The sequence below is a fragment of the Aspergillus pseudodeflectus genome (assembly GCF_044049435.1).
Source record: "Aspergillus pseudodeflectus strain CBS 756.74 chromosome Unknown BJX68scaffold_31, whole genome shotgun sequence".
In the NCBI taxonomy this organism is placed as follows: Eukaryota; Fungi; Ascomycota; class Eurotiomycetes; order Eurotiales; family Aspergillaceae; genus Aspergillus; species Aspergillus pseudodeflectus.
This window is the reverse complement of record NW_027263807.1, coordinates 374,361-399,828: the sequence shown is the minus strand read 5'-3', so window position 1 is coordinate 399,828 and position 25,468 is coordinate 374,361. Positions and strand designations below refer to the sequence as shown.

Below are 25,468 nucleotides of genomic sequence, written 5' to 3'. Positions count from 1 at the left end.
ATAACGGCGAAGCAAAAGGCTGGACGATCCAAAATTCGTCAAGAGCATTCCTGTGAAGCTCAAACCATGATATCAAATGCTGACAAGCGCCCCCCTCCAATGTAAAAAGAGTAAAAGCAAGCGAAAACAGGACCACACGAAGATTAACTAGCAACACCCATGGCTCCAGGGTTTGGACGAGCTCTATAGGGTACCTGTTGCGGCTGGCCGTCGGGCTGACTTCCAGTGCTGGTGCTGCGGTCGCGGAAGTCTAAGCTAGGCCCAAGCTCTGCGGCGCCAGGGGGGGCAGCACCGCTTGGATGGGGGTGTCCTCCAGGGCCAGGGACATGTCGGACTGAGCTTGGCATTTGAGCAGCAACAGCAGCGTCCTGAGCCGGGTCTGTCTCGATGCGTGCTGAGGTTGGAACGTTTGCTCCACGGTTTTGGTTGGTGATAGTGAAGGTTTCACCACCATTGCTCGGTTTCTGCGAGAAGCTGCCCCTTGCAATATCCCCATACTTCTTAAGAATCTCTTTGGTCGTGACTTCTGAGTTTTCTCTGAAGAAGCTGCTGTCAGTAAGAACGGATTGAAGGTCCTCCGGTATCTATATCAAGTTAGTAAACCTCATGTCATGGTGGCGGCGCTGAAAACATACCTCGCACATGGTGTCGTTGTAGGTGATGAGTGCGTTGACGGCCTCGATTGCGAGGAAGCTCTCATCAACACCACTGGTCTTTGTGTTAGGATAGAGGATATTGGGGGTCACAACGGTCGCTAAATTGTGGATATCCATCTTGCTTCCAGTTTCTTCGTCCACATGGGAGAATGACGAGGTCCAGTTGAGGAAGGCAAACAGAACTTCCATGGTATCGCGATGAGCCTTTGGCAGCAAGCAGCAGGTGAGGTGAAGGACCCGCTTCTGCTTTTCTGGATCTGATATTTCTGCAAGATGGAATGTTAGTACAGGGAAGGGGGCGATGCAGGATAGGTGGGACTTACTCTGCGAAGCCACAAACAAACGGTGGAGTTTGAAGGTGAGGAGCGGATCGGGCATTTCTCGAAGGAATTTCTTGAGCAGGGCTGCAATCTGCACAGGGTTCTCCTTCGTCAAGTCTACTTGCTCGTATTTGTTGTCGATCAACTCCGAGACCTCTTTCAGACGTCGGATATTGCCATTCTTTCGGAAGACACCCTCGACAGACATGTCCATTTGGCGCATAGCAGAAACGGCATCATCGACAAGGGTTGGGATGCGAAGAGCTCCAGGGCCGACACCATGGCTGGACTCGGTGCCTTCCTTCTCGACCAAAAGATCCAGGCTGACGCCAAATACACCCTTCTTCTTTCCTCCCTTTTTCGCGTCCTTGGCAAAGGCTCTTCCAAAGATGTTCCATATTGTCGGTTTCCGCGATTCGATCAAAGAAAGGAGCTCCTCCAGTGTAAATGCGCCGTCCAGAAGAGGCTCCATGGACAAAACGGCAACGTGCCTAACAATGAAGAATTCCAAGGCAGAAAGTTCCGAAAAATACCTTTTCCCCCTTCCGGTTTGCTCAGGGAGGAGTTGATCAATACCGGCACCGGAAACGCCGCGTTGATGCCCACGGTTGTACCTGGGAAGGGGCTCGGTAGTACCAACGAGCTTCGTGCCTGCATGTCTGTATGCGTTGGGGCGCTGCTCCTTGGCCTGCTCCGCGGCAACAATCCTTGGAATGTCATCCAAGGTTAAAGCATCCTGGTTGCCAAACGTTAGCTCTGTCACGGTGTCTCCGTTGACGTCCCTCTCTTCTACAATTTGGAAGCCAGCTCCTCTAGAATCTTGACCCTCGCCACCAGCCGAACCGGGTCTGACACTCCGCCCTTCAGGACCATCTATGATTCGCGACGCACGGGCCTTCTTGTAAGTTGTGGAGAGAGCACGCTCGTTGCGAATTGACCGAAGGCGTCGCATTTCGCCAACAGTCTGTTCAAGTGAAGACCCGTCGCCACCCTCTGCCCGAGGCCGGGAATAACCTGATTCGCCGCCTGTAGTAGCTTGATTGCCGCCATGCGCCTTTGTGCCAAGGCCATCTACGACAAAATTAGTATCAAGTACTAAAAACGGCGACAAGCTAAGAAAACTTACCCGATGAGGAAAGGGTCCCTCCAGCTCGTAAAACAGAAAGAAGACGAGCAAGGGCAACTCTAAGCAGAAAAACAAACTGCTGAAGTTTTGTAACTTGTGTGAACCCCTTTTGCACGGTGTTCAGAAGACCTTTGTGAGCAACGCAGTTGCCACAAAAGGCCTGCTTGTCTTTTGGCGTAAGGAAAGCATCCTGAAGGTTGGTTGTCAGGTCTGTCTTACACGAAGTACAGAGAAGATGCGGAGGCTTTGTGTGCCATCTGTTGGTGCCAAACATGACACACTCGTCGTCAATCGGCTCTTGGCATGAAGCGCAGCAATCGGACAGTTGGTCGGCTAATGTTTCCACGCCAACCATCAGATCCGCAGATAGCTCATCCTCTTCCTGTGGTCGCAGCGACTCGAGATCTCCAAGACGATCTAGGAACTGGTGGAGGCCTTTAGGAGTGCGCTGTTCCCTTTCTAGTTTCAGCGCGCCTTGCAAGCCGATCCGAATGAGGAGCTTGAGATAATGGGCAAGACCAGTCACTAGCGACAGAAGCTCCTGAGTGACGCCTAGCTTTCGAACTCCCGTCTCTTGTGTCTTAGATAGCAGGGCGAAGAATGCGACAATTTTTTTGCAAAGCAATTTGGCTTCACGGCCAAAGGCAAGGTCTGGGCGAAGAGAGTTAGTCGGGCACTACTTGCTGTTTGGGTAGTGTCGTGTCTCACCTTTAATCCCTTGGGCCTTGATAACGCCTGCGAGCTGGTCAATACCAGAGAAAAGAATTTGAACATGCTCGATGAACCGTTTTGCGACGAGTACTCCTTCTATATAAGCACCGTTGCTAACATGAAGAAGCATATCGGAGATGCAGGCCGCAGATGATTCCTCAAAAGTGGAGAGGATACTCCAGATCCTGTAGACTTTCTCCTCCATCAAGTCCTCTTCCTCACGGATTCGGTTCCTTTCTTCGTCTGTCGCATCTTCTTCCACCTGCGGGTACTCCAAAGGTTGGCCAGTTGGCGCAAGACGGACGTTCCAGAACTTGTGGATCATATAGCATTCGGGGTGCCAATGTTGATTCTGACCGTTGCGGAAGATCTCCACGAATTGTTTCAAGATTGCTGTGTGGCAACCGTGGCACCGCTGAGCGAATTGTGTAGAGTAATGGAAATGGCAGTATACTTTGCCTTCGTGCTCGTAGTAAGAGTCTTGTGCGCCGAAAACTGTCGGACAAACTGAGCAGGTAAAATGCTCTATGTGATACTTGCGGTCCAAGGCGGTTATGTAGGAGCCGCGTAATGCACCACCGCAGTCGTGGCATAGAAGGTCCAATCTTCGAAAGTAATCAATCTCACATAGTGGATATTGTCCGCTGCCATCTTCCGCATCGACGGGAAAGAACTTGGAAGCTACAATCTGTCCGCAGTCCTGCCAGCATTGTTAGTGTGCAAAATGGAGGAGACTGACACGAAGGACTCACTTCACACTTGAAACATTCGAGGTGGTAAGTTGCTTGTAGAGCTCGAACGAATTGGCCGGTGAGCGGCTCGTTGCACTTTTTACAAATTCTTGATGAACTCCCTGGGGACTTGGTGTGTGATCGGCCGTTCGGTCGCGGTCTGTCCATTGGCGCAGAAGTTTCCCAATAATTAGTCCGATCCTGCGGTGTTGTTGGATCGGAAGCATTAGAATCTAATCGGCGTCCTGTGCGACCATCTGGACTCTGAACGGTATCAAGACCGGTAGGCGCGTTCCATGGGCGAGCGCGAGGAGAATCGAAAGGGACGGTGCTATCAGCAGGTGACGTGGGTGTTTGTGTCTGAAAGCCTCCCCCGTTGCTAGTACCAGGACCATAGCCGGTCGTATTCAGGCTTGGACGGACAGCCCCGTTGCCCGGCACGAGGCTGTCCGGTAGTGGGACATCGCCGGGAGGCATGTCCGTAAAGAACTATGCCTTTGCAGTTTCAATCCAGTTATGTATCCCCAGAAATCGTGCGAAGCGTTCTCGGGCGTGCGCCTTTCGTTGTTAAATTCGAGATTATTTCAGATGAGTGAAGGTGTGTTGTGTCGGGTTGCCGCCGAGGTCAGGTAGTATGAAGTCCAGGGCAAAGACAATCGAAAGTGGTATCGGAGAATCCGAGGCTTAAAGAGAGCAGAAAGGGTACATCCACGGTGTCCTATAAATTCTGGAAGTGTAAGGTTATGTTAGAAAATGATCTCCCAAGTTCGCGCGGGGTTGGCGAGGTAGCATGCTTAGGCTCGTTTCAGCAGCGAAACTCACCTCAAGCCATCCAGGTACAACTTGCGGGGAAATTCAAGGTACGAGGATCGGAGAGCGTGCCTGATGGGGAATTCAGATAGCTCACAGAAATACCTACCTAAGCGACAGGACTAGCTCGATGATGCCCAGCGGAGTAACGCAGGCGCCCGTGGGAAAAGGAATTGGACTGAAAGGGTCGGAGCTCAAAGTGAGACCAACAAGCGGCGGAGGTCGCTGGCCAAGATCACCACCATTCCTGATCCCTTTCAACAAAGGGCATTTACCCGCGGTCCAGACGTAGGGAATCAATCTTTACTATCAGATTAGGCAACTAAAGCCAGATCAGTCAAAGCTGACAAGATGAGTCTCAACGAAAGATGTTTGGGGCAGTGCGGGTGCTGCTGTTAGTTGTTGCTCTGCCCCCCTATGCTTCCATCTTGGTCAGTGTTCATCACGTGAGGGATTCACCGCTGCTCACACCGCCTAGAGAAACAGGTTTGCTGTTTGTTTTGCATTTCCATGTCAGCAACATGGAACTTCTGATGTTCGAGAGGCGTATTTATCACAAGATAAAAGCGACATTGCGTCAAGCCTGAATGATATTGGAAATGTAAGAAGGAAGCTGTGTGTTCTACAGAGCAAAATGGGATTAAGGGCTTTTGTAGCTGTAGTCTGTTGTTGCAAGACACATTGGTGCCTCAGGCAACAAATGAGCTTGGAATGGTCAAGCAAGACATACTTCATTTTCAGGCGCAAGAGCTGCTAATGCACTTGTGACTGAAAGCTATAACTCTCAAGGATAGCAATCCCTGGTCAGACACTTATTTGCTTCACTTTTCTGCTCTTGCTATTTTTGGTGTGGTCTTTGACCAGCCAAGCTTAGGAGGCTGGGGATGGCGCCTCAACATCCTGGCCGCCTCACGGGCCACAGAGGTTGAATTCTGCGAGTGCCAATGTTATGAAACCAGTGGATCGGACCCTGAACTTCTTGATCAATGTTTTGGGTAGGCCTTTGACGACTGCTGCAGGCAGTCAAAAGCCTTATTGATCAGGTATTTTCTTTGTTTTACAGGGGCTCAGGGTGCCTAGAGTAGGCACCAGCTACAACAAGCCGCATGCAACTGTAAATGGAGGATTGCTGTGGGCCTGCAGAAAGGGCGTGGTAAGGCAGATTTATGGACCCTCTGACCTCTTTCATGGACCTCATCGCAGACTTCTCCTCCAGGACAATTTTACGTACAAACACGACGGAGGCTTTCGAAATCTGGGGCTCCGAAAGAATGTGGATACTTGGAGAGTTAGAGTGGGTTCATCAGTAAATGACAAAAATCCATATAGGTAAGGAAAATGCTTTGTTAAGTTTGTGTTTGCTCGCTGGTCTTCTTTTGGTATCTATACACTAAAGTGCGCAAATAAAGTCTGCCAGGGATGCGGCACGGCTGACTGCTGGCTGGATGGATGTATCGAACAGCTTCGACCTTCTCTCGTTTCCACGACATCCTTGGTCGCTCACTTCACTTTCCATCCCAACTTACTGTTTTGATATCTCTCCCATCTATTCTCTTCTTTGACTCTACCTTCCCATAGAACCGGCACCTTCTATTTAGGAGCACGCAACCAGTCTGCTTTCTGTCAGTCAACTTCGTCAGGTGCGCGGTCCGTGATAACGCTGTCTCCTAGTAGACCTAGTTGACCTGGAGATCCTTACAGTCGGTTCAAAATTCGCAGTCGACCTTTCCCTGCCAAGATGTCTGATCAAGCAGTCCTACGTATATCAAGGGTACAGTCTACAACTTCTTTCCTTGAGCCGATGTATGGAGCCGCACTGAACTAACACGAGCCGTGCTGTCCAGGAACTCGCTCAGATCCAGCATGCTGCAGATCTTTGTAAGAACCCCTCCGTCACTTTTCGGAGTGGAGCAATCATTGTTGTTTCTGCGACCGCAGCAAGATCTTCTTCCAGGCCACATTCGCTAATCTCTACTAGCCATCGCTGTCGATTACGATGAATCTGATATTCGACATGTCCGCGCAGTCATCCTAGGTCCTCCCGAGACTCCGTATCAATTTGGTTTCTTTGAGGTGAGCTGATCTCCATCACGCTTCGGACCCGATTTGACTTTTTGAGATGATGTAGTTCGCGATTAAGTTCGGAAAAGGTTGGCAGACTTGATATCCGACATCTAGAAAATGGTCTTGACGTTGTCTCTCTAGAGTACCCGGCGCGGCCCCCGGACGTACGTGCTTTGACGACCAATGGAGGGTCCTGCAGGTTTAGTCCAAATCTCTATGCCGGAGGGAAGGTCTGCTTGTAAGTTGTATGAAGCTATATCCAGCGGTCTCAGGGTCACTAACGTGTACTGGCAAAACAAGGTCGATTCTAGGGTAAACAAGATCCGGCTGATTCACTGACACCAAACTCCGGCTAATTCTCTAGCTAGAACTTGGAGTGGTGATAGAGGAGAGGAATGGTCGCCCGCGCAGGGGCTAGAGTCCGTTTTGATCTCAATTCAGAGCCTGATGTCCTCGAATCCTTACGAGAACGAACCTGGATTCGACGATGCCAAGTCGGACTCGGACAAACTGAACATGGAGCAGTACAAATGCAAGGTAAGCGTTCCAGTTTTCCGCTTACGAAGCTGGATAATGACATGCCTACTCTCAAGATTCGCCACGAGACCATTCGAATCGCTGTTATTCAACCCCTAGAGGCCGCGCTGGGTATATTGCCGGACGGGACCGAGAAATCTCCTATCAACAGGGATTCGGCAGTTACTGACAGTTCTGAGGATGAAGCCGTCGCATCTAGTACACCATTTTTTGACCTTCGCAAGCGGCGTTTTCTCTGGTATTACGAATCGTACATGCAGCTCGTCGAATCCGAGACCCGGTTCGTTCAACCTAAAAGTCGGTTCCAATGGATGCCTTTCGAGCACGCCAACAATGCCATGGACGGACACTTCAATTATCCTGAACTGAAGCGTCGTCTAGCTCTTATCAGGGACAATATTTCCAAAGAGACAGAGGGATGGAAGTTACAAGGACTCCAGGCTAAAAAGGATGAGATTGGAATCGCAGTGAATCTGCAGCGCCAGTTTGAGCAAATCGTTGAGAATCTGAAACACCACAAGAACTACTCTCTCGACTTGAACCTAGTTGACGAGAACCCTTTCCTGTGGAGACTTACATACTTTGGCCGGCCGACAACGCCCCTCGAGGGAGGTATCATCAAGATTAGGATACATCTGAGCACTCAATTCCCTAAGGAGCAACCTAGAGTTTTCTTGGATGCGCCACTTTCTCATGTGCGTGTATCGCCGCAGGGCGTTCTATGCTATCTTCCTAAGAAAACTGAAGATATGCGCCATCATATTGAAGCAATTGTGGCCGCACTGGAAGAGGAAGACCCGCCATACGACCCCCGTACTACGGTCAACCCAGAGGCTTCGAAGCTGTTCTGGGGTTCTCCTGAGGATCGTAAAAAGTACAAAAGAACGCTCAGGAGAGATGTCGAAAGATCAGTCGAGTAAGCTCTAGTCTACCCCGGCTTATTTCCAAGGCTAACAAAGTACCTCGCAATGTACAGAAATGCACTTGGCTGAGCTCTGGGTAACACCAGGCGTCAGCATACTCGCGGATGGCCGGACATGAAGGCAATCCACCTTTTACCACTGCATCTCTTTGAACCATGAGTACGATGATTGTGTTATCAGCTTAAGAGACTGTCTTGCATAATACTTTTTTCGTCTGAGGCCAGATGTTGTTTCAAGAACTTCTTCAGGGCTAAGCGTTTTTCTTCTCAATGAATCGTTCCAAGGCTCACCACACTTGCTATATTATTTAAAACGCTGTACACTCGAAGTCCTGGAAGGTATCTCCTTGTATCGAAGCATCGAGTCAAAGTTTTAGTGGCTGAACGTTGGTTGAGCGTCTGATATACATCGTAGAGTGCAAGTCACGTGCCAAATACGGAGTTTAGCCCCAGTCCGCCCCCAGACGGACGGACTGACAGACCCCGAAATTAAGCCAGATTTCAGCGTCCACCCCATCTTCGCCTTGCGGGTCGCTCAAACTTCTGTATTCCGCCCTTCAGACCTCGAGTATAACCAAAAAGGTCATCTATTTTTCACAATGTCCGACAAACGTCCTACAATGCAATTAGGCACAGTCCTAGTAGTCGGCGGATGCGGCTTTCTCGGCTCCCACATCGTTGATCAATTGCTAAATTACCCTTCCGAGACCGATCCCAGCGCTGCACTCCCGAAACCCCAGGGAGATGCCCGATTCGACTATCCCAGTCTCGGAGACCGATACCCGCGATGCGTCGCGAAAGTCGCCGTGGTTGACCTACGGACCACAAATAACCGTCTGCCCGGTGCGCAGTACTACGAGGGCGACCTGACCTCGACGGAGTCGATGCTTTCTGTTTTCCGCGAAGTCAAGCCGGACGTTGTCATTCATACCGCCAGTGCAATCTTGACGGACAAGAAGCTGCTATACCAGGTCAATGTGGAGGGTACCAGGAACCTGCTCGAGGTTGCGGGCGGTGCTCGCGGAGATTGGGGTGGCAAGTGCAAGGCTTTTGTATACACAAGCTCTGCGTCTGTCGTGCACGATACGCAGAGTGACTTGATCAATGTCAACGAGGACTGGCCTCTTATCAGGGGTAAACTGCAGCAAGAGTACTACTCGGAGACAAAGGCACGATACCCTACCTCCTTGTCTGTTCCCTGACTAGCAGCTGCTAACCACGAATCGAACCTCGCAGGCGGACGCCGAAGAAGTCGTCCTAAAGTACAACCGCACCTCCCCCACATCCATGCTCACCTGCGCGCTCCGCCCATCAGGCATCTACGGCGAGAAAGATGGCCAAGTGATCCTCAAGATTCTCGAACACGGCGTCAACGCCTCGGACACCGTTCTCAAGATGCAACTCGGCGAAAACAACAACCTCTTCGACTTCACCTACGTCGGCAACGTCGCCTACAGCCACACCCTCGCCGCGTACCGCCTCCTAGCCAGTCACACACGCCTCGAATCCGGCAAAGGCGAGCTCCTCGACTACGAAAAAGTCGACGGCGAAGCCTTCCTCATCACAAACGACCAGCCCGTCTACTTCTGGGACCTGACGCACGCCGCCTGGGCGCTCGCCAACCGCGTTGTCGAGCCGAACCAGGTCTGGGAGCTCCCCGAGTGGCTCCTTGGCCCCATCGGCGGCATCGCCGAGACCGTCCTGGGGCTCTTGGGGAAGACGCCGAAGCTGACGAGGCGCACGGTCCGGTACTCGTGCATGACACGGTACTACTCGTGTGAGAAGGCAAAGCAGAGACTCGGATATAGCCCGCTTGTTCCGCTGGATGAGGGGCTTGCAAGGGCCGTTGGGTACTTTGTTGAACGCTGGCGGCTAGAGGGTGAGAAGAAGGGGCAGTAATCTGTTGGTATGGACTAGACTCAATTTCTTTGTTGTACTATATGCTACTCGAGGCATAATTTGGGGCCTTCACGTATATACTTGCCGCTATCTAAACCCCTAATAATCCATATACCTACCCCAAAGCCCACATTGGGTTCATTTGTCGTACCTAGGCCCAGTCCCCTTAGCCGTTGATCTAGTCCTCAGCTACCTACCCTGGGTAGTACTGACTTAGGGCCAATAAGGTAATAACTCTACAAGCCAACTCGGACATTCATTACGAGACAAGCATGACGCGCAATTAGCTATAAAATAATTATTCTCCCCTAATATAAGCTATCGGGCGACTGTCTCAAGTACACAGAGCTACTAGAACCTGCCAGAGTAACCAATCTAGAGGAACCCCGTTGAACATCACTTTCAGGTAGGGCTATGCAACATGAGCACCTCATACCCCCCTCTTGAGCTTAGCTGGCTTATGTATATGCAGACCCTAGCGAAGGGGTGAGTAGACAAGGGATATCTTAATACTGACTGTTAAGCAGAGGTCCTGGAATACTTATTATCTTACCAATATATCTTGCCTACTCCGTCAACCATGAGCTCCACCATCTGAGATAAGAGTGATCCCACTATTCCATGCTCCAATGAGGCTTCCGTATTGCACGGGGAATGGGGTAGTTATTCTGCAAGGATGACAAAGTACATTACGGGCATGCATAAACGACACGCTATGATGCAGACTCACCTTCCATTTACGTACTATATCTTCAGACGCTTCCATTGGCGCTTGAAGCTCGGTACTTTCTGTTCCAAGTGTTGGAATGGGGTAAGCGCACGTATTCAGGTCAAAGTCAAACGTAACCCTCGGCTGGAAAAGAACTCCGCTTTTCCGAAACACTATACAAATCGAAGGGGCCAGAATGAGTGGAAGTGGAGAACCATTCAGCACTGTTTCCGGGGTCGAGGGCGGATGGAATCTTGAGGCAGCAAGGTAGATCAATTGGAGGTCGGAGCAGACTTTCTTGAGTGTTCAACTTGCAGGGTCGCCAACCTTCCGCGGCTCACGAGAGAGCAAATCGGAATTCAGCAAACTCAAGAATCAGAAATGAAGGACACTGTGCTTGGCCCTGATTCATTCCACGGCCCCTCCGTATGATTGGATATAAACCGCCAACAGGATTCCGGACTTGGGAAATGCCGCACCCCCTTCGCGCCCTTTGTCAAGTCAAATGACTGCAGCAAAGAGTCAGATAATTGAGTTTCCTGCCTTGACTTCCATTGTCATGGAGCAGTGGTTTCGATTCTTCTCTGCAACCCCGCACAAGGGTGTCGATCCAGACCATTTACCTTAGCAGTCAAGGATGGACATCTCTCAAGAAAACATGGAAGTAGGTGCTCATCCCTCAATCAACAATTTGATGTCATGCTCAAGCTAATAATTTGAGGATATTCTCTCAAAAGAGCCTATTGAATATCTCTTGAGAGATGTAGGAGCAGCGGTGTCTGGATGAACGAAACCCCGGCCTGCAGCGGTATTCCACGGCATCTCGGCGGTGGAGGGCCCGGCCTACGAAAGCGAAGTATGTGTGTCGCTTCGGCTTGAAATCCCAGTTGAGTCCTCAAGCCTAGAGTAGCACAGTGCTTTACACCATCTTGAGGACTTGGAAGGTGCTTGGGAAGACGCAAAAATGGAGTTATGGATCGTCCACTCGGCGGTCTCCCCACCTTTTCTACCCCGCAGCCCGCAATCTTCAAAGTTCAGACCTCTTCGCACGCTTTCGAGAACGTTGATCGTTGCGTTGTTCCTTGACAAAAATAGTTTGGTTAATAAAGATTCAGGCATCGGCAGGAAATAGTCACTCTCATCCTCCAACCTCCTCCACATCGCTTGGCATGCGTCAAATGTGGAGGTGTGGATGAAAAATAGTTCCCCAAAGAGATACTGAAACCATGAGACAACCGACGATAACCCTGAGTACGTGCCGGTCGGTCAGTCTTGCTAGTATAATGACAATATCAGTGTGCTAAAGTGCCAGTTCGTTCGATATGTGTTTTCCTCGATCATGTCGGAAGCCGCGTTGCCACTTCGTCAAATGTGCTCAAGGATCAGTATAGGTATACCAAAGTAAAACAGCCAGCATCTGCAAGAAAAGGTCATCAGCAGCTCTTGCAATTGCGATATTTGAAATCGGTAACCAGGAGTTTTTTCGATGACATCGTCTGGGTTGGGAGGAGTCAAGTGAGCGACTGCCGTCTGGGTCCAGACGCAGGCCTCCCACGGGACAACTAAGCAGCTGATACTGTTACCGGAGCTGGAGCCCGAAAAAGTGGCGCCCTGGAAGCTTATTGGAATGATCCAGGCCAGCACACACGTATGCAATATGAATGGTTCATATAAGAGGTGTCGGGTCGGAGACTCCTCAAATATTGGAGGGGAATGTCGGACAAATCACTGGGATCACACTTACATTTCGATGGATGATCAACGGCGCACCGTTAAGAATTCTTCGAACGTGGCGTTGAGTCGTAAGATTGCGAAAAGACAACCCATGTCGACTAAACTGATAGCTATTATATCCATGGGTAGAAGCCGCTCAGACACGGATCATGAAACCCCCAATTCCGTTGGTAGTCAGCTCGAGTCTGGCAATATAACGGGCAGCGGTGCCCCGAACAACGAGCCGTCTTGTATCTCCAGCGACATCAAGTATAGTTGACGCTAATGCTGGAAGAGCCGGGGTGCTGGCGAATAGCGAGCCTTTCCTGTTCTGGGTCAAGAAACATGGGATCAAGCCAAGCCTAAACATGGTGCTGTCACAGCACAAGGTGGAAGAATCTGGAGTGAGTTCACGGAAGTGGTATCTGCCGTGTGTTGAGAATCATCTTTCCTTGAAGAATGGATTGACTCTGTTTGTGGCGCCCTTGATTTACGGGAGTGGAGAAGGGCGATCATACGGTAGAGCAGATCGGACCCATACCTGTCGATAAACTGAATAAATCTCGAGACTTTGGAGCACTCGTGGAAATGAGAGAAATCAGTAATAGAGCACTGGGACAGCCGCATTGAGATGGCCATCGAGCAATCAAAAACAAAAGGGCGCGGTAGTTAGTTGTTTGGTGATCCAGAAAGAAGAATGGCATGCTCCACGTGATCCTCCCGAAGCGTTGGCCGTTTATCCGCTAGTTGAGGTCTTAGTAAGGCCGCCATTGCTGATTGGTTTTCTTTGCTTCCTTGATCCAGAGTCCATTCCTTACCGTACCGTACCCCTGGATCCAGTCTAAATTAGCGGAGGGTGGGCCTGTTGGGCCGTCATTTTCAATGCAGTACACAAATTCTGTACCCAACTCGTATTATTGATCCTCCCACGCTGCTCTCCTCCACCTCGCTCTCATCATTGCTTTGCACTTCCTGACGTTTGTTTCAATCCTGCTATTCTACTAAATACCTTATCCATCGTCCAAATTGCCGGTCTCTCAACATTCCACCCCTGCAATACCCCGATTAGCCCCTCGAGGTACCCTTTGTGCGCCACTCTCATTTGGAGCTTTACTGGCGTCGATCGTCGTGGGCTTCGCGTTGACCGTCGCGCCATTCAGACCCCCCGCATAGCCGCTTCCTCGCTCCTCTGTTTCAAGTTTCGACTTCTTAGTTCTTACGTGATCAGTCACTCTTTTTTTAACCCTTCTCGGCTTCGAAAAAAAGAATACGACCTCACAGATTGCGTCCACTTCATAATCGAGTTTCCCGTCGCGGTAGGGCTGTTTGTGCTCTTTCACATTCCCCGCGACTCCGCCATGGCCGGTTAATACTGCGAATGACTCCTTAGCCAACAATCAAGGGCATCCGCTCTGCCCAGCAGACGGTTGTGCTCAACTCTGCTTATATCCTCTATTATTCTCTTCGACTAAGCGTCGTCCTACGTCCTTGACTCGTTCTCCGAGAGGGACTTGTCCCCTCCTCTCGGCAATACCGACTCGCCAGTATGGCGGGCGAGGGCACGGAAAATGTACAATACCTCACCCCTCCGGCCGTAACTGCCCTGAGGCAGGAGGCCCGAGCTGTCGATTCGAAACACTACCCTATAACGCGTGCGTTGAGCGATGATAACATGAGGGAAGAACGAGAAGACTTGAAGGAGGCAGCGGAGCAGACTTTGAATGTCATTGTCGACCTAGATCTGGACGGGCGTGTCAAATGGGTGAGCCCGTCTTGGAAACAGGTTGTGGGGACGGCTCCGGAGACAATAGAAGGGCGAATGATCGCGGATGTTCTGGTGGACAACAAGAACGCTTTCCACGATGCGATCGAGTCTCTCAAAGAAGACGATTCTCGCAGCCGTTTCATCCGCGTCTCGGTACAGCTAGGCCCGGATTCGGTACTCAAATCCTCGCCAGAACCTCAGCCGACGAAGTCCGAGCCGACAGAACGAGTTGATGAAGTGGAGGAGGCATCGCCCGAATCAGAGGAGAACGGACAGGATATTCTCAATCTGGAAGGGCAGGGAATTATGGTCTTTGACCGTACAGCGGAAGGCGTTGCTCACGTAAGTTGACACTTGGAACTTACTCGCTCTACATACAATATGACTGACATGTGATTGCAACCAGACTATGTGGATGTTGCGACCCTTTTCCAAGCCGCGAGAAGTTACGATCGACTTGCCATCCTCCTTGGTAGAGTCACTTGGTGTTGGTGCTGAGGTTCTGGCGAACTATCTGACTGTTCTCGCTGAGGCTGCTGCCAATGAGCCAGATCAGTCTAAACACCCTGCCCCAGAACCCATCTTATGCCGCATTTGTGAGCGTCAGATAACTCCTTGGTGGTTCGAAAAGCACTCAGATCTCTGTCTTCAAGAACACCAGGCAGAAATGGACGTTCAGATCGCACAGGAGAACCTCAACGAGCACAGGCATGCAATTGTCAAAGTTCTCGATGCCCTAGAGGCAAGACAGGGCAGGCCAGGGACTCACCGTGATGGTGGGTCACCTCCTTTGCCTCAACCGGAGTATAAAGGACTCCCTATTGGACCCTCTCCTGTTGCTTCGGCGCCTTCATCAGGCACTGTATCAACCACCAGCTCTGCTCCTGCCACACCTCCCAGATCCAGAGACCAGTCGGTTACCGGAACTGGCCATGCACGAGCGCGGTCTTTTGCTGTACGGCGGCCACTCGCGCGGGTAGTTGAACTGATTCTTGATCTTTGCGACACCGCATTAGAAATAAACATGCCTGTGCTCAGAGAATCCCGTGCCGACAATGGTGACGAGTTCCGGACCATGTCACCCCAATCGGAATCTCGCATTTCGCAGGTGCTTCAATGGCAATCACCGAGCTCTACTACATTAGAGCAGGAGCTTGGTCTTGCTAGCCTGTGCATGGATACGGAGCAGGTCTCCAAAGCTAAGGTGGACGCTGTGGTTCGTCATCGCAGGATTGTCGAGTACGCGGAAAGAATCCGTATCGAGTACACTGTTTTGGTTGAGGAGTGTATTACTGCAGCCTTGAGGAAAGCCGAACGCATCGCCGCTGGCCAATTGAGCGATTCCAGTTCATCAGATGACGAGGTTCCACCAGAGGACGCTATTGATGATACAGCTCCCCCGACAAGTTCAGTACTCTCACAGAACGCGGGTCAGGAGTCTGAACCGCTCCCAACGGTGTCAGCTTTAACGATGACAATGCGAAACGCCGCTGATCGCTTCCAGTCGGGGCAGTCCTCGGAGGGAAAATCCTCCTCTGTTGCCGTTTCTACAGGGTCATCTAGCCCCATGGAATGTCCCACTCCTCGCTCGCATAAGAGTGCTGCCGGACTGCTGGGGACTTCTCAACCTTCCCGGCGGGGCTTCTCGTTGGTGGACATCGACCCAGGCGATCAAAGCGATAGCAGCATCGTCTCGTCTACCATTCCTGGAGCCATGCGAACGGATTCACCTGCATCTGATCGCAGTATGGAGCGTAAACGCAGGAGCCTGGTGCTCCCTGGTTTGTCTGGATCCCCGCGACGCCAGCAATCCCCAGCGCGAGCATCTGGTCCCCATTCACCTCTACGTATGCCCAAACCGCGCCTCTCTACCGGAGCCGAAAGTGTCTCGTCCCCTATTGTCTCGCCCTCCACTAATTTGGGCGAATTGTCACTTCACCATTACCGACATCATCGCCGCCAATCTTCAACTACGTCTTCCGATATGCCTCGGCCACCTGTCTCACCCCATTTGACTACCGCTAGTCAGCCTCAACCACGGCCGGCACCACCGTCCATCAAGGACTTTGAGATCATTAAGCCTATTAGCAAAGGTGCTTTTGGAAGTGTCTATTTGTCTAAAAAGAAGACGACTGGTGAATACTATGCGATCAAGGTGCTCAAGAAGGCCGATATGGTTGCTAAAAACCAAGTGACCAATGTCAAAGCCGAACGAGCGATTATGATGTGGCAAGGGGAAAGCGATTTCGTTGCTAAGCTTTACTGGACCTTTTCCAGCAAAGACTACCTCTACCTAGTGATGGAGTACCTTAACGGGGGAGATTGTGCCTCGCTAGTTAAGATTCTAGGTGGTTTGCCTGAAGATTGGGCCAAGAAGTACATTGCCGAGGTTGTACTAGGTGTGGATCACCTTCACAGTCGGGGCATTGTGCATCGTGACCTCAAGCCGGACAACCTATTGATCGACCAAAAGGGACATCTGAAGCTGACGGATTTTGGACTTTCTCGTATGGGCCTAGTTGGGCGCCAAAAGCGTGTCTTGAAGAGTATGAACGAACAGTCAGTGGACCTTCTGAAACAGGGCCCATTTCCGCGGGCAACGTCCATTACCTCGTCTCGATCCGCCTCGTTCGACTTCCAGGGCGGTGCCTCGCCGGGGTCAACCCCACTCATCACCCCAGACGTGGCTGGCAGCATGCCTCAGCCGTCTTATTTCAGCCTCAATCAAGGTGGACTCAGTAGGCAAACTTCTCGCCGAGCATCCGGGTATCGGAGTGACAGTGGTGGTAGCGAAAACCTGAATGCGATCTTCCGAACCTTGTCGTTAAACGAGGGACCTGAGACTCCGGGAGCATTGCCTGCTCCACCGCCTCCTCCTTCTGATAGCGCACATGAGGAGGAAGCACAAAGCGATGCGGGAGAGTCGCCTTACTTGCATCCACTTCAACCTACGCATAGCAACTCGATCTCAACCGGCACGCCACCTCAACAGGGTATGATGCCACCACTGATGGCTTTGTTTGATCCGGAAGATCACAACAGACGCTTCGTCGGCACCCCGGATTATCTCGCACCAGAAACAATTAATGGTGTCGGTCAGGATGAGATGAGTGATTGGTGGTCTTTGGGCTGTATCATGTTTGAATTCCTCTTTGGTTACCCTCCTTTCAATGCCGCCACTCCAGACGAGGTGTTCGAAAATATACTCAACCGAAGGATCAATTGGCCAGAGGACCTTGAGGAACTAGCATCACCTGAAGCCCTCGACCTCATAAATAAGCTTATGGCCATCAATCCGCGTGAGCGAATAGGGTCTAACACAGAGGAAAAGTATCCAAGCGGAGGCGCGGAAATCCGGAGTCATTCTTGGTTTGCGGATATCAACTGGGACACTCTCTTGGAAGACAAAGCTCAGTTTGTCCCGAATCTGGAAAACCCTGAAGACACTGAATACTTTGACGCTCGTGGCGCGACGCTTCAGGCTTTTACTGAAGAAGAGGAGAACTCTCCTCAACCTCCAGTCACGACTGGCTCATACATTGACCGGCCTCATGATGCACTTTACAAGGTTCGATCACAGGTTAACTCCATCAAGCGACCATTGATGCCTCTGCATATTCCTCCGCACGTTCGGGAGTCGCGGAGCAGGAGACTGAGCGAACCTTCCCTGGCTGATGACTTTGGAAACTTCGCCTTCAAGAACCTCCCCATGCTAGAGAAGGCCAACAAAGATGTGATTCAGAAGCTTCGGCAGGAGGCGATGCAAGCACAACAGCGCCAGTTCAATAATCCAGCTTCTCAGCCGCCTCAACAAGCCCAGCCACAGGCTCAAGGAACAGGCCCTACGCCGCCATCGTCTGGCCAGTCATCAGGGCCTTCACTGGAAGGAAGTCCGTTGCCAATGTCGCTTCAACGGACTATGTCTCAATCGAAAGGGAACAACAGGCCTGCGTCCCCCTCTGCCCTTAGTCAGGCCAATTCTTCGCCAAGTCGACCATCACAGCCCTCATCTCCGCTCCTCGTTCAATTCAGCACGGGTCATAATCATGAGCGCAGGAAGACCTCGGGGTCATCGTCAACCACGAATTCCCATCAATCCAGTGGATCTTTCCAACCAGTTTCAGCTGATCAAGCCCGCGTGGCAAACAACAATAAGCTTGGCTCCGCAGCCTCGTCCCCAATCAAGCCCGGTCGGACTGGGACGCACTCTCCCGATAAGACACCTAATCAACAGCGTCATGGCAGTGCTCCAGCAGCAAGGGCCCGTTCCCAGACAATCGGATCACAGGATGGTGATTTGTCTTCGTCTCTTGCAAAAGAAACATATGTTGCTGGCCATTACAAACGTCGCAGCCAGTTATTCGATATCTCGCCTTCTTCGTCCGATAATGAGGACCCACGAGCCAAAGCTTTGCTTAAAGTACAGCGCCGTCGGCAGAGTTCAAGACGCCTTTCTCAAATCAACTTCGCGGATGGTCCCTTTTTCCGGCCGCTCGACATCCTTATTTGTGAAGATCATCCGATTTCTCGATTGGTCATGGAGCGCCTATTTGAGAAGCTTCGTTGTCGCACTATTACGGCCACCAATGGTGCAGAGGCAGTTCGCTACGCTCTTAGTGAGGTGCAATTCGACATTATCATGACGGAGTTCAAACTTCCACAAGTCAATGGAGCAGACGTTGCCCGGATGATCCGAGAAACCCGCAGTGCTAATCGTCACACGCCTATTATCGCGGTTACTGGCTACCTAAAAGATCTCCCCGAGACTCATCATTTCGATACCCTCATTGAGAAGCCGCCGACCCTCACAAAATTGACAGAAATCCTGTGCAAGTTCTGTCAATGGAAGCCTCCGCCAAAGGACTATAACCCGTCAATGTTTATGGCCTCGGCACTTCGTCATACACCTCCTGCTCAAGTTGAGCATAGTCCAAGCTCGACGGTGTCTTCCAATTTTGCTCTTGTGCCTTCTAGCTCCTACAGAGGGTCCAGCCGCGAGGATTCAGTGGGCAGCAGCTATTTTGGTGACTTGGATTCGATCAAAGCTGAGGAAGTCCCCGTCATTGTAAGTCGTCAGGCTGATGACTGGGGCCAGAGTGCGGGAGGATTAGGCATATCTGAGGACTCGAATATCGCACAAGAAACCCAAGATTCAAGTCGCAAAACGCCGAGTGCCTCTAGTACAGTACCATTTCCGAGCTTACCTCATGCTGCTTCCAGTCCGCCCACTTTGAGTCCGTCGGGCATGATTACACCACGAAAACAGCGCTCCACTGAAGCTATTCGAGCGAAGCGCGAGTCCCTTGAGAAGAAACGCCATGAATGTGCAGAGTCGGGAGATGACGAAGATGAAGAGCTCGGAACCCTCCAACCTAGAACACAAAGTCCGCGAAATCGCGCGAACCGACCAGGTTCTAAACTCGGAATCGAAATGATGAGAACCAATAGCAGAGGCAGTGTCGTCAGCACTAACGAGGATGCTTTTAAGAGAGAGAAGGAGTTTAGAGAAAGAAGCAAAAGCGGGAGCTCCGATGATATTGGTGAAGGTGGAAGCGATGCAATTAAGCCTCCTCGAAGCTCGTTGGAGAGCAAGTTTGCAGAGCTCAACATTCCTGAGGAAGCCATCTTGCCGTCCATTGAAGACGAGTTCAGTCCGAAACACTCTCCCTCTCCTCTGGCATTAGCATCAAGATCTATGATGCTATCTCCAAACGCCAAGCCTCCTTTCTCTCGCTATATCACAGAGATCTATAAAAAGTCAGACACTGAGGCTGGCTCTGAGTCCTTAATAGGAGGGCAAATCACTCCTCCCATTGTCTTTCCAGGCAGTACCAGCGAAGCATATCCCAATACTCCTCCTATCACCTTATCAAGTCTCTTCGGTGATGCGAGATCTCATCAATCCAGCCTGACGCCTATTCCAGACTCTGATGCCACGCCTCGGCCCCTCCACACGCCTTGCCCAAATCCAGATCCGGACAATACCCCTCGACAGGCAAGGTAGCGAGCGAGAAACCATAGATGTGCTTACTGTCTCGTTCTTAAAAGGGTTCTAGACTTGAGCGTCTTGTCCTCTACTCACTTCTGGTTCTGTTCTGCGCGCGAATTATACGTCGTCGTCGTCGCTTATAGTAGCATCCTCGTCATGTCCCACATCCTTACGATTTCCTTTTTCTCTTCTCCCATTCATGTCCTGTCCCAGTATACTACTATCCTGTCAAAATATTTTTCTTACGTCTTTGTCTTGTTTAGGCTTGAGCGGGTGTTCCGGCGTGATCTGCTTGCTATCAACTCAACCAGCCTGGTTGCGGCGTTATTACTCCATTCTTGCATTCCTTACTTTTTACATTCGCCGGCTCGGATTTTTTCTTCTCCTTCGTCTTGTGGTCTCTTATATCCTCTACCGCCACGCGTCCCTCTTCTCCTTTGTCTGTATGTATGTATCTATCTATCTGCTGGGGCTTCACCCTTCTCAAGACTGTGTATGTACGAGATACAAAATTCCTCAAACTGGGTAAAGCCGTGGTAAATTGTGTTGCATATCTACCCGATTATTCATTAGGATCCTACTAGTCGTTTGGTAGCTTGGTTGCCGTGCGAATGTATATTTTGGAGCGACCGCTGGGTCTGCTATGAGATCCGAACTTTTGTATTGTATATGATTTTTCTTCGTGATGTATATACATGTATATCACCAGTACCTATATGAAAATGAACTCCAAATCAAATATGGACATTGTTAAAAGAGAGCAGCTTATTCCAAACCTGAAGGCGTACAACGAACGCTTGTTGAAACGATTTGATTACTTCCGCGTGGATTGGATGGGGTTGAGAAGAGAACATAGCTTGACTAACTGGCTTGGAAATGCGAGGGTCAGGATATAGCAAGGAAGGTTCAGATAGCCGCCATGGTATAGTCGGACAAGGGAATGAAAGAAGACAAAGTATCAGACCAGGGTGAAAGTATGGCAAAGTTCTTGAAGGAGGGGATATGTAGCATAGATAAATATGTATATCGAAGGATGTGAAGGACAGAGGTGGTGAGAGGGTTAAGCACAAGCAATCTATGTATGCTGAAGTTGGGTAGATATGAAACGACGTCGGGATCATAATTTCTTTTCCTCTGAGTGAGAGAATGAGGAGACAGGGGGATTGTGTCCTGCCGAGGACGAGCCCTGCTCAGAACGGCCCTGCTCCATCAGGTCGTCCTGTCGAGTGCTGCCAGAGCGATGACGGAAGAACCTGTTGCGACTGATGGAGGACAGACTATGTCCGCCCTGTGATTCGGTTGAGCGGCGGCCTTCGCTCGGGCCTGCGGGGACATGAAGGCTGGAGCGCTGAGATTGGTGTCGTCGAAGAGAAGATTCCATGCTCTGGCGCTCGGCCTCTTCCTCCTGGATGCGGCGCTCGGCAATTACCTGTCGGACCATGTTCTCAGCGCGAGGGCTGCGCACTTCGAATACATCGCCCATAACATCCTCTGCCGAGACATCGCGCATGCCGAGAGAGAAATCCACGTGTTTCCGGGAAGAAAGAGAATCGCCGCGAGCACGCGCGGTGGCTGTGTGAATGCCCTTGCGGAGAATTGACGCGCGACGGTTGGCGCCACTGGGACCCGCATGGTGATGCTCGTCGTGGGCGGGTGTTGGGGGTGGGTCGTCGCTGGATGGAGCAACAGTAGTGTTGGCCTGATACGGCGGTGGGTGGCCCGCAAGATGGAAGGGAATATCAATGCTTGCACCCTGGAGGTTCATGCGAGGTCCTTCAATGCCAATCTCTTGCAGAGCGACCATGAGCATGCAGATGAACTTGTTCCGACGCTGCAGGCGAAGGCCTTCGTTCTGCCAGTTGGACTTGTAGAAAAAGACAACGTTGAGTGTAACAGAGAAGTTCTCAGTCACTGCACGCAGTTCAGTAAGAATATTGGTCTGAAATTCACGTCGTTCGCTCCGAACAAATTCAAGAAGGCGCTGACGAAGAGCATCGATCTGTTCAAGAGTTGTCCCAAATTTGATAATAATGGGAACAGCTTCTGCAAGCGCACCAGATCGTCGCTGGTTTAGAACAAATAGAGTGTTGAGGTAGCTGTTAGGAGCTTGAACAACGTGGCCTTGCATCTTCTTGAACTCGGTGTAGAGCAGTGAAATCTGTTTGACGTAGTAGTCATCGCCTAGACCGGCATCACCGGAATTACCATAGATGGTCACACGGTCACCAACATCAAATGGATGCTTGACGAAAACAAAGACAACAGACTGCAGGAATTCCTGAGCGGTAGCGGAAAAGAGCCACGACAAGGCGAGGATACTGGAACCGGCCGACGTGAGTACACCAGCGGCAGAGGTTGAGATCAGGGTCAAGAAGACGATAAGGGCAATCACAACCACAAAGAACTCAAAGACATTGCCGAGCCTGGAGACTACTGAATCAAGATCTTTCAAAGATGCGGTAATGGCCTTGCGTTCCCGGCCGATTTCAACACAAACAGCCTCTAACTCCTCCATGGAGATGTCGCCGTTCATGTCCTTGTCGAACATGCTAAAGGCGGCCTCGGCCTCTTCGTTATCGTCAAAGGCCTCCTTCAAATCGCCGGGGAAGACTGTCTCGAAGCCCTCACGCACAAACGTCCGGTAGAGTCGCCGGGCCAAGACCTGACAGCCAGTAGTTGTCCTCAGAAGTGTGATAACGACTTGACTAGGATGACTGCTGTTGTTCACCTTCCGGCCAGTGAAGTCCGCTGCGACTGCGCCAGCCACATCGCCAACTTTATTCAAGGCGCCTAGAGCAAGCCCCTTTGCCTTTCCAGCGTAGTGTAGCGGCGTTTTCGTGCCACTGCCACTCTGATCCTGCTTTTCATGGAAAGCCTCATCTGTCTCAGAGATTCTGTCTCGAGAGAATGCGTACAATTTTGTCAGGCTACCGATTTGAAACTTGTTAATCTCAATCCGATCAGCGTAGGTACGCCTGTGAAAGCTCATAGCAATGAGTTGGAGGAGGAATTTCTCGATCAGGTTTAGAATTGTCCAGACAAATATCGAAATAATGATTTTGTTGACGGTGTTCTCCCAACTGCGAGTACGACTGCTACCGTCCACATGGTGATTCTTCATGGTTGGCAGAAAGGATATTTCTATACCCAACCACCAGAAGAAGAGGGTAGCAGGAAGTTCCAACTGCTTTGCAACATCGCGCCATTTCTTTGAGCTGTTGGTGAAGATACTGGCAATGAGATTGACAGGGGTAGGAATGATTTTGGCAGCGATCTAAAGAACCATTAGTTCATGGGCACGGGTGTGTAAGAGTGGTAACACATACTCGTCCGGCCCACAGCGTCAACCAAACGATTTCCAACCAGACTGAAAACCACAGTAGTTCAACACCACCCACACTAGCGTCTGGATATGCCAGCGCACCCACAAGCAGCGGGATAAGTAAAAGTAAAACGAGGGGCACGATGTAAGTAAAATAGCGAATGAAAATGCTAGATTCATGGACTCTCTTGATGAACTTGGAGACACCAGTCGACGGATTTTCAGGTGGATTGTAGACAGCGGCTTTCTCGTGCAACGGATTTGTAGCCTCGTCAAACTCATCGATTTCCTCGGCCCGGCGTGAACGCGAGCGAGTCAATGAGTGAGCATCGCTCCGAGCGTCCTTATCACCCTCATGTGTAGAACGCGATGCGACCCGCTCAGCCTCGAGCACGGCTAGATCGTCTTCAAGTCGCTTGGCTTGCTCTCGCCTTGCCGACGGCGAGCGGCTGGGGCGCATGTCGCCATCATCATAGGTAGTATCAACGCGGAGGTGGTCTCCATGGTTGTAACGCGAACCATCATGAACGTAGGTACCTTCGTCGGACGTCCTGGAGGAATCAGTGGACCTGCCTCTTTCTTCTCTCTCTGGATATGTAGGAGCTGGTATCTCCTTTACTGGCGTCGACATGGTGGCACCACGCCAGAGTTGAGGGGAATCGAATGAAACGTCTAATCAAAAAGAGTGCGCGACTGAAGTAATGGTTAGCGTCGAGTAGTATGGAAGCTCGGCTGAAGAGATAAGGAGAGAAGGAATGAATGAAACGAGAAGTATATTCTGTAATATTAGGAAATGATGTAGGATAGAAGTGGACAAAGGAGACGCAGAACTGAGGACGAAGCAGGGAGACAGAAGTGCAGGAGAAAAGATTGACCAGCAGAGGAGAGGCGAGACAAGCCGAGATGAGGGTGGGGAAATCTTGAATAGTGGCTCCTATACTTACTACTCGAATGCCGTTACTATTTGGAGAGCTGCATCAAGCTTCCACGTGAATCAATCCCTTGGAGCTTGTGAAGAGCTGAGAGCTGACGTCTGAAATCAGAAGCTCGATTCGAGAGCAATGAGAGTCCTGAATCACATTATTATATGAGGGGATGGGAGCTTCCAGCAACAGAGGGAGAGAAGACAGGCCGATCGCCATTCGAACAGATGCATTGGTGCGGTTCAACGTGGTGGAGACGAGGCCGAGATTTTCGGCTCCAGTCTCCAGAACCTAGAACATTATTTGATAGCGATTGCTGGGGCTTGGATTCGTTAATCCATGGGCGTTTGGCAGCTTCGATTCGTCTCGACTCATCAGCTTCTTGGTTCTCCCACGCAACTATTGCTCTATCGCTGACTCGGCCCGTCCAACTCTGTGTGCACCACGCAAACAGTCCCCTTGGAAGCCCTCTTCCACCGACGTAACCGTGCTGCATCTGCAGCCAATCGTCCCCGTTATCGTCAGCGATCGGACGCCGCGTCTCTGAAACGGGGCTTGGGTGGCCACCGCCAAGAACGCCACCTCAGGCACTCCCGGCTTTTTGTCGACATCGGCGGACTTTCCTCACGAGCACGAAGGCCTGAGGCCGGAGGAGATGATTCGTGAGTAGCACAGATATGCCGAGTGTGGTGTACAGTGTAAATAGAAGAATATTCGACAGACCGGATTTTTTCTCCTCGATCTGTGATGGATTGTTGAAGTGAAAGAGACGGACCTTGGTTCGCTTTATGGCTACTAAAGCTGCATTGCACCATTGCATAATCCCCGTATGCAGTAAGCGCAGTCTTGTTCTCTTGCATAAGTCACATGCACCACAATCTCCGAACCATGACCCGCGACCCCTCTTGTGAGTTTTGGCTGCCCAGAGGCCTGCTCCCAGTTTCTGAGAACTGTGATACGTGAATAGTCGTAGCTTGTCTGTTATGCATGGCTAAGCCTCGATAAAGGAGGGGAACATAGTTAGCATAGTAATACCTTCTGTTAGTTGGCATTGCCACGTGACTTGCGATACGAGTGAGAGGCTGCTGCTGCTTCACTGAATTCGACTCTTGGGCTTCGCCAAAATTTCACAAAATTCCATTAGCCCGCTCTGCAAGCCTTGATATTTAAATAGTGGTACTATCGTGGGGTTATGGATCTACTAGTTGTATGGATACTTTGAAGTCTGCCAGTCTTGTTTGAATATAGTCCCACATTCCGCGGTAAATAAA

General features: G+C 50.9%; 7 protein-coding genes across 7 annotated transcripts; 5 read left to right on the top strand and 2 right to left on the bottom strand.

Annotated features, from left to right (window-relative positions):
- Window positions 1–143: 143 nt before the first annotated feature.
- Window positions 144–4,021, bottom strand: BJX68DRAFT_268558 (GTPase-activating protein LRG1; the record flags this gene model as incomplete). The annotated part of the gene is made up of 6 exons (XM_071046116.1): window positions 144–584; window positions 636–922; window positions 980–2,047; window positions 2,103–2,753; window positions 2,811–3,513; window positions 3,566–4,021. The coding sequence occupies 6 exons, from the start codon at window positions 4,019–4,021 to the stop codon at window positions 144–146; spliced, it is 3,606 nt and encodes a 1,201-aa protein (XP_070897438.1).
- A 442-nt stretch (window positions 4,022–4,463) lies between these two features.
- BJX68DRAFT_240656 (uncharacterized protein) lies at window positions 4,464–5,683 on the top strand. The gene is made up of 3 exons (XM_071040713.1): window positions 4,464–4,785; window positions 4,833–5,507; window positions 5,571–5,683. The coding sequence occupies exons 1-2, from the start codon at window positions 4,723–4,725 to the stop codon at window positions 5,109–5,111; spliced, it is 342 nt and encodes a 113-aa protein (XP_070897437.1). The 5' UTR covers window positions 4,464–4,722; the 3' UTR covers window positions 5,112–5,507; window positions 5,571–5,683.
- Window positions 5,684–6,092: 409 nt separating this feature from the next.
- Window positions 6,093–7,875, top strand: BJX68DRAFT_256385 (ubiquitin-conjugating enzyme E2; the record flags this gene model as incomplete). The annotated part of the gene is made up of 7 exons (XM_071043176.1): window positions 6,093–6,125; window positions 6,199–6,232; window positions 6,333–6,427; window positions 6,483–6,504; window positions 6,560–6,656; window positions 6,787–6,955; window positions 7,012–7,875. The coding sequence occupies 7 exons, from the start codon at window positions 6,093–6,095 to the stop codon at window positions 7,873–7,875; spliced, it is 1,314 nt and encodes a 437-aa protein (XP_070897436.1).
- A 489-nt stretch (window positions 7,876–8,364) lies between these two features.
- BJX68DRAFT_240638 (C-3 sterol dehydrogenase/C-4 decarboxylase) lies at window positions 8,365–9,902 on the top strand. The gene is made up of 2 exons (XM_071040712.1): window positions 8,365–9,046; window positions 9,114–9,902. The coding sequence occupies exons 1-2, from the start codon at window positions 8,477–8,479 to the stop codon at window positions 9,774–9,776; spliced, it is 1,233 nt and encodes a 410-aa protein (XP_070897435.1). The 5' UTR covers window positions 8,365–8,476; the 3' UTR covers window positions 9,777–9,902.
- Window positions 9,903–13,113: 3,211 nt separating this feature from the next.
- On the top strand, window positions 13,114–20,650 carry BJX68DRAFT_240634 (protein kinase RIM15). Its single transcript, XM_071040711.1, has 2 exons — window positions 13,114–14,305; window positions 14,370–20,650. The coding sequence occupies exons 1-2, from the start codon at window positions 13,745–13,747 to the stop codon at window positions 19,965–19,967; spliced, it is 6,159 nt and encodes a 2,052-aa protein (XP_070897434.1). The 5' UTR covers window positions 13,114–13,744; the 3' UTR covers window positions 19,968–20,650.
- Window positions 20,060–20,653, top strand: BJX68DRAFT_123125 (uncharacterized protein). Its single transcript, XM_071036161.1, has one exon. It carries the CDS (start codon window positions 20,152–20,154, stop codon window positions 20,479–20,481), a length of 330 nt encoding a protein of 109 aa, XP_070897433.1. The 5' UTR covers window positions 20,060–20,151; the 3' UTR covers window positions 20,482–20,653.
- Window position 20,654: 1 nt separating this feature from the next.
- Window positions 20,655–24,140, bottom strand: BJX68DRAFT_123124 (Mechanosensitive ion channel family). Its single transcript, XM_071036160.1, has 2 exons — window positions 23,279–24,140; window positions 20,655–23,226 (listed from the first exon to the last, which is right to left on the bottom strand). The coding sequence occupies exons 1-2, from the start codon at window positions 23,903–23,905 to the stop codon at window positions 21,070–21,072; spliced, it is 2,784 nt and encodes a 927-aa protein (XP_070897432.1). The 5' UTR covers window positions 23,906–24,140; the 3' UTR covers window positions 20,655–21,069.
- Between the last annotated feature and the right edge of the window lie 1,328 nt (window positions 24,141–25,468).

Bases quoted from the DNA above. Each gene is read 5' to 3' on its own strand.
- BJX68DRAFT_240638 (XM_071040712.1), top strand. From the start codon at position 8,477: ATGTCCGACAAACGTCCTACAATGCAATTAGGCACAGTCCTAGTAGTC. The intron at 9,047-9,113 runs GCACGATACCCT...CGAACCTCGCAG, and splicing joins AGTACTACTCGGAGACAAAG to GCGGACGCCGAAGAAGTCGT.
- BJX68DRAFT_240656 (XM_071040713.1), top strand. From the start codon at position 4,723: ATGTTTGGGGCAGTGCGGGTGCTGCTGTTAGTTGTTGCTCTGCCCCCC. The intron at 4,786-4,832 runs GTCAGTGTTCAT...CACACCGCCTAG, and splicing joins CCCCCTATGCTTCCATCTTG to AGAAACAGGTTTGCTGTTTG.
- BJX68DRAFT_123124 (XM_071036160.1), bottom strand. From the start codon at position 23,905: ATGTCGACGCCAGTAAAGGAGATACCAGCTCCTACATATCCAGAGAGA. The intron at 23,227-23,278 runs GTATGTGTTACC...ATGGTTCTTTAG, and splicing joins TGACGCTGTGGGCCGGACGA to ATCGCTGCCAAAATCATTCC.
- BJX68DRAFT_123125 (XM_071036161.1), top strand. From the start codon at position 20,152: ATGTCCTGTCCCAGTATACTACTATCCTGTCAAAATATTTTTCTTACG.
- BJX68DRAFT_240634 (XM_071040711.1), top strand. From the start codon at position 13,745: ATGGCGGGCGAGGGCACGGAAAATGTACAATACCTCACCCCTCCGGCC. The intron at 14,306-14,369 runs GTAAGTTGACAC...GATTGCAACCAG, and splicing joins CAGCGGAAGGCGTTGCTCAC to ACTATGTGGATGTTGCGACC.